This window comes from Microtus ochrogaster, chromosome 16, assembly GCF_000317375.1.
Source record: "Microtus ochrogaster isolate Prairie Vole_2 chromosome 16, MicOch1.0, whole genome shotgun sequence".
NCBI classification, from domain to species: domain Eukaryota; kingdom Metazoa; phylum Chordata; class Mammalia; order Rodentia; family Cricetidae; genus Microtus; species Microtus ochrogaster.
Window position 1 is genome coordinate 56,003,878 of NC_022018.1, and position 6,332 is coordinate 56,010,209.

Here is a 6,332-nt window from a genome sequence, read left to right on the forward strand (position 1 = left end):
ACATTGTTTACAGTTGAAGATCATTGTCTTCATATATTGCACAGTTGTTTATTCTCTTAGTCTTCAAGTTAGATAGGTATTGAGAATTATGTTTGTCATATTTATTTTTATGTTAATCAGGTTTTTTAGCTACATAGAGATTATATTTAGTATAGATAGTATGATCTTCAGCCTCTTCAAAGAGCTGTAGAATATGGCCTTTAATCTAACCTAGAATTCTGTGCCAACGAGACACAATCACTCCTGGCAACGCCACTCTACTCCCGAAAGTTGAGCACCAAAGACACTCCACTGGGAGCTTGTCTTCTTGGCAGAACTGGCCTTTGGGTTAAGAAAAACACATACCTCAACTACTGATAAAGATACAAAATATCCATAAGTGGATAAAACAGGATTGTCTTATCTTGCCAAGACAGGGTAGGATAATTCTAAGAAAGTTCCTTGCCTTTAATAATGGTATGTCAGTTATGTTAGGCCTTAGCCAAAGCTGGTTGACTCAACATTACAAACGAGACTTTGGGTGATTGCCCAGGTAGTCAGTTGTCTCTGTCATTTGTTGCACATCTTGGATATCTCTCGTTTGTTAAGTAATATTAATTCCCTTCTCAGATCTTTGACAGAGTTGAAGATTAGATCATTGTAGTTACTCTCTACATTATTTAGATTCCTTGAGATAGAATGTTTAGCAAAACTTTTGTTCTCAATATTGTTTGTTATATTTATTATTTGTTATTATTGTATATAGTTGTATTTGGTTTAGTTCTGTCTTTAGACAAAAGGGGGAGATGTAGGGATAGCCCAGCCCCCTTAGGGGGCGTGTTCGCCTCGGGCTAATGTTTACATATAAATCTGGTGAGCGGTGAGTCCGCTGCCCTCTTTTTTTATATCTCCTGCTCACTGCTGGAGCCCTGGTGTTGTAAGCTATCCCCTCATTAAAATTTGCTGTTTCATACTAAGCTAGCCTGGTTATTACGCCAATTACATATATAGTATATACTTTGGCCCTAAGAAAACACAGAATGGAGCCAAGTGGTGGTGGCATCTACCTTTAAACCCAATACTCCAGAGGCAGAGGCAGGCAGCTCTCTACGAGTTTGAGGCCAGCCTGGTCAACAGAGCAAGTTCCAGGACAGGTTCCAAGCTAAAGAGACACCCTGTCTCTAAAAAAAAACAAAAAGGAAAAGGAAAAAAGAAAGTATAGACTGGTTCTTATTTTAATTACATTTATTTACTTGGTGTGTGTATCCATGTTTGGGTCTACATAAGAGATGATAAGCTGTGGAGCACAGTTCTCGAGTCGCCACCCTCTGTCTGAGGCAGGCATGCATAGGAGATAGCTGAGCTGAGGAACCTATTTGAGTTTGGATTATAAATATGCACATGCATCCTCTTGTAACAATACACCTGACACCCCAGCCCCTTCACCTGTTTGTACTATACACATGTTCCTCTCCAAACAATATACCTAGCAAACTCAAAACCTCAACCCCCAGTCTGCATCAGGCTACACATACTCCTATCTCTGAGCAGAAGTTTCTCCACCCCTAGTAACAATCAAATTTAGACAATTTCTATTTAAGTGTGTGCCCAATATATTCAGATATGAAGAACAGAAGGAACAATCTGGTCTGAACTGGTTTTGGATGATGTGCAGCAAAGCAAAATATCTAGAAATGTTTTAAGGAGAATCCTCTATTTACCATCTCATGATGCCTATGCAGAGCTGTGTGTGCATATTTCTAAAATCAGATACACTATGGGAAAGGACATGTGCACTAGGAAAAGTCAATACATGAACTAATCTATCAATCAAAGAAGAAAACCACCTAAACTATACAGCCCATTGTAACCAGCCCCACCTTCCTTTAGACTCAATAAAAAAACCCCGCTAGGTGCATCGTGAGCCCTTGAGGGCCCTCACTCATATGACCTACTGTCTATTGTAATCATTTTATAGAGGGATACTCGTAAAATGTATTATTGATTTGCTCCAAATAAAGATAGCATGCTTCTTTTGTAAATCTTTGTGAGCCCTTATCTACTGGCTTGAGAAATGTCTCCCATAGACTCATACTTAGTCCCCAGTTGGTGGTGCTGTTGGGGGAGGTTGTAGAACCTTTAGTGGGTGGAGCCTTGCTGGAGGAAGTACATCCCTCAGGGCGGGCTTTGAGAGTGACAGCTGGCTGCACGTCCCCTGTCTGGCCAGCCACTGGCTCTGGGCCTCCTTCCCTCCAGAGCTGTAAGCCAAATACAGTCTTCCTTTTCTAAGTCATTTTTAGTCTAGTCTTGGTGTCTATCACAGCCACGGAAAAGGCACACCTTATTTCTTCAACTCTTTGAATGAGAGGAATGAGAGGAAACGAACACTGAAACACTCAACCCCAATCATTAGTAACACGTGTACCACGGGAGAGTCCCAGGGATCAAATTCAGGTTGTCAGGCGTGGTGGCAAGCACCTTTACAGACTAAGACAGCCCTTTTCTGCTTTTACGAGTCAGTGACTCACGTGTCTTAAACTAGCCTTGAACTCCTGCTCTCCCGATTCTATCTCCCAAACTGTCGGTTAACTGGCCTGCCTTGCCACACCCTGCTTAGTGTGTTGTTTCTGATCCTTTGAGAGGTCTTCAGGAAGACAAGCACTATATCAGTAAGCAACTTTGGCTCCTTTGGTTATTTTGAAATTTCAACTCTCAGTAGGAAAAGCAAACTAGAATCCTGGATCGGGGCATCTGTCACTTCACTGTCTGCCTGAAATGATGCCTAAAGTGAGGCATGAGTGCACACCTTCAGTCTCAGCACTCGGAACGCAGAAGCAGGTGGACCTTTGGGAGTTCGAGGGCACTCTGGTCTACTTAGCGAGTTCCAGGATAGCCATGGCTACATAGAGAGAACTTCCTCAAATATTAATAAGATACCTAATATTACAGTAATATAATAATATAATATATATGTAATAATATAATAATAATTCAAGTCTGTGCCCTACTTTACTCCATTATCGTGTGAAACAGTGGCTTTTCAGATTCGATCTCATTGTCTTGCCTTGAGAGATTCCATTTTACAAGCAGCTTGTTTCGTTTTGTTTATTTTTCGGAGACAGGGTTTTTCCGTGTAGCAATGGAGCCTGTCCTGAAACTCGCTCCGTAGAGCAGGCTGGCCTTGAACTCACAGACATACACTTGCCTCTGCCTCCTGAGTGCTTGGGTCACCACTGCCCAGGAAGAATAAATTAAAATCTTATCGGGAAAAACAGGCCCAAGAACTCTGGTCAAACACCACAGACCAAGAAGAGGATCTAACTCCCTCATCTGGACCCCATAGTGACGAAGACTGAGATGGCATTAGCCTCCACACTGACCTCAAATACATGATGGTAATCCTCCTGCCTCAGCCTCCAGGGTGGTGAGACCACAGGCATGCACCACCATACCTTACTTTTTATTGTTTGGGTTTTGTTTTGTGGGTTTGTTTTGTCTCGTTGAGGATCTACTGTAAAAGAGGCTTGCCTTGAACCCCTGGTCATCCGCATCCACTTCCAGAGTACTTCCGTGGCCTCAAACAGTCTCTTTGTGTAGCCCAGGCTAGCGTCAAATTTGCATTTCCCTCGCCTTAATCTTGAAAATTTGGGGATTTTAAATATGAGCCACCTTGATCAGCTACTAACAAACTTTTTTTTGAGCGAACTATATAAGATAGACAAGTTTATTACAGAGTAACGTGTCATCAAGGGATGGCAGTGGGCAATGGGCAGAGACCGCTGGGGAGCAAACCACTTTAATGGGGTGAGAGTAAACAATAGCCAGAGAGACAAGTGTCCTAATTTACATTTTATGTAGGCTTTACACTATTTTAAAGCCTCTAGCAGATAGTTTACCAATGGATATTTTCCTGTCCGGGTGACTGCCAGGTGTGTTTGGATTGACTATTTTGAGAGGGAAAATGTGCGCTTTTGTTCTTTATCTGAAAGCCTCCTGCTATGTAGTAATCTCCTGAGCTCTTGGAATCAGACTTAGATAATCACCAATTAATGACCTTCTGGGCATTTCAGGATGTCACAGGTCTACCCAGGGCCTTAGATGAGCCCTCTTGCTGACCTCTGAATTTCCCCCTAACAAGCTTTATTTAAGAAAGAGCCTCATATAGCCCAGGCCGGCATCGACCTCCTGATCATACAACCCCTAACTCCAACTCCCCTGTGCTGAGACGAAGGGCCTGTGTACCATCATATCTGTCTTTCTGTGTGTGTTTATGGGTTTTTTTGGTTTGGTTTGGATTCTCGAGACAGGATTTCTCTGCGGACCAGCCTGGCCTCAAACTCACGAATGTCCGCCTGCCTCAATGCTGGATTTCAAGGCGCGCGCCACCACAGCCGGCTACCACGTCTGCTTTAACGAATTCCTAAATAAAACAGCTCTAGAAACTGGTCCTTCGGTTTCTTACCAAAGAAATGGGAGAAATTTTCCTACATATAACAAAAAGAAATGAGAAGTGTCAGTCAGCGGCTCACCGTGAGCAAAGATGAGAGCCCTGAGCTAAGAACTGCCTGGAACGAAGACGCCTTGGCGTAGTAATCACCATCCACGGTGTTTCCTCCAGGTCACCGCACTCATCGCAAAGTTCCACCGGTACCAAAACAAATTGCGCCTCAGGGTTCCGCCCCAACGTGGTTTGCAGAGCCAGAACCTCGCGAGATTTGCTGACCGGGTCAAATCCCCGCTTACCCGCCGCTCACAGCAGCGGGCGCATGCGCAGCTCTTCAACGGCGAGGCTTGCGGGAAAGATGGAGTGTTCTACGCCTGGTACTACGGAGGCTGCGGACCCTGGAGGGGCCGGACCGTACAAGAGCTCCGAGGAGCAAGAGGGTCGGGAACCGGACGGAGTGCACTTCGACCGCGAGAGGGCGCGCCGCCTGTTGGAAGCGGTGTCCGGTGCTCAGCCGGCAGGGAGGGAGGAAGGTGAGTCGGGGGATCCGGGGATCGTGGCTGGACGGAGGCGGGGCTGCAGGCAGCCTGTCCCTGGCCTGACGCGGGCCAGCCTCACTCTGCACGACATCCCGGACCTCGAAACTCGCTACCTTGCGTAATTTTCGCATCCACACAAGGGCAGTTTCCACCAGATTCCAGGTCTTGTCCTCTTGGAGATCAACAGGACTTGCCCAGCCTGACCCTAGCCGAGCCAACTACCATTCCTATCTGTCCTTAATCCTACATCTCCACATTGTTTCCCTTCTCTCTCAAAGCCCTACAGTTATGACGGATCTGAACGGCTTTATTCAATTTACTTTATTTTTATTTATCTTGCGACGCCTCTCAAACTCGTGGCGCGCCTCCTGCCCTATGAGAAGTCTGAGCTTTGGAAGGTCTTCCTGAATCCCAGCGTCCCCTTGAGCTTGATGACTTGATGCCGTATTTCTTTCTTGATAGACCTGACCAGCCTTGAACGTGCCTCAGCCTCCTTAGTGCTGGTATGCTTAGCTTGCACCACCATATTCCTGCAATACCATATTTCATGCCCTGCAATACCATATTTCTATGTGCCTGTTGCCAAGCCCCTATTCCAAAGAGGAGATCCAGGAGCTGGAGAAACTGGCCTAGGTAATCTTGTCTCCAGATGGCACATCTCACCCTGGTGCAGAGTTGTGGAGAGCAGTGTACCCAGTTCAGGTTGGTACACTTCTGAGCTGAAGTGAACAGATGCTTTCGTTTGACCCAGAACTGAGTGAGTAACAAGGGATGGAGAAGAACAGCAGGAGTCGGCCTCTTTCTCAGTCCTTTCCAGAGCTAGCTACTTAATGCTAACCCAGATGTACAAAAACTGTATCTGGGTTTCTGTGCTAATCGGATCTTTGCAGAGAAACCAGATTTCTGTCCTGGTTGGTTTGCTTGCAGACTAATCTTGGAAAGTTCAATGTTTGAACTGCTCTCCCTGAATAAAATTGTAATTTTTGACCATGTACAAGGGAGACATGTTTAAAAGCTTTTGCCTGTGTGTGTGCATGTGTGAGTGTGTGCCCTATGTGTCTGTCAGGTACCCAAAGAGGCCAGAAAAGGACATCACATCCCCTGAAACTGGAGTTACAGACCATTAGGATTTGGTGCTCATTTGGGTGCTGAGAACTGAACCCTGGCTCTCTACAAATGCAGTAACTACTCTTAACCCCTGAGGGATGACTCAGAATTGTGGGGGATACACAGAAAGGAAGTGATTTTGGAGATGGAAGAGTGTGCCCTGGACCCTGAAGCCGAGAACACAGCAGTTGCTTAATGAACTATTTGTTTGCATATGCATGAGCACAGTGCATACTTGATAATACAGCCCAGTATTGTGCATG

General features: G+C 45.3%; 2 protein-coding genes across 3 annotated transcripts in view; one reads left to right on the top strand and one right to left on the bottom strand.

Moving 5' to 3' along the window:
- The window catches only part of Uimc1 (ubiquitin interaction motif containing 1), an 83,117-nt gene extending 78,474 nt beyond the window's left edge, over positions 1-4,643 (bottom strand). The window contains exon 1 of the mRNA XM_005355218.2: positions 4,509-4,643. The gene's annotated coding sequence lies outside the window, so the exon portion shown is untranslated. The remainder of the gene's footprint in view (positions 1-4,508) is intronic.
- Positions 4,644-4,766: 123 nt separating this feature from the next.
- Znf346 (zinc finger protein 346) overlaps positions 4,767-6,332 on the top strand; it is a 22,976-nt gene continuing 21,410 nt past the window's right edge. For both annotated transcript variants that reach the window (XM_005355226.3, XM_005355227.3), the window contains exon 1: positions 4,767-4,956. In XM_005355226.3, the coding sequence (XP_005355283.1) occupies positions 4,782-4,956 (175 nt within the window). In that variant the 5' untranslated portion in view covers positions 4,767-4,781. The remainder of the gene's footprint in view (positions 4,957-6,332) is intronic.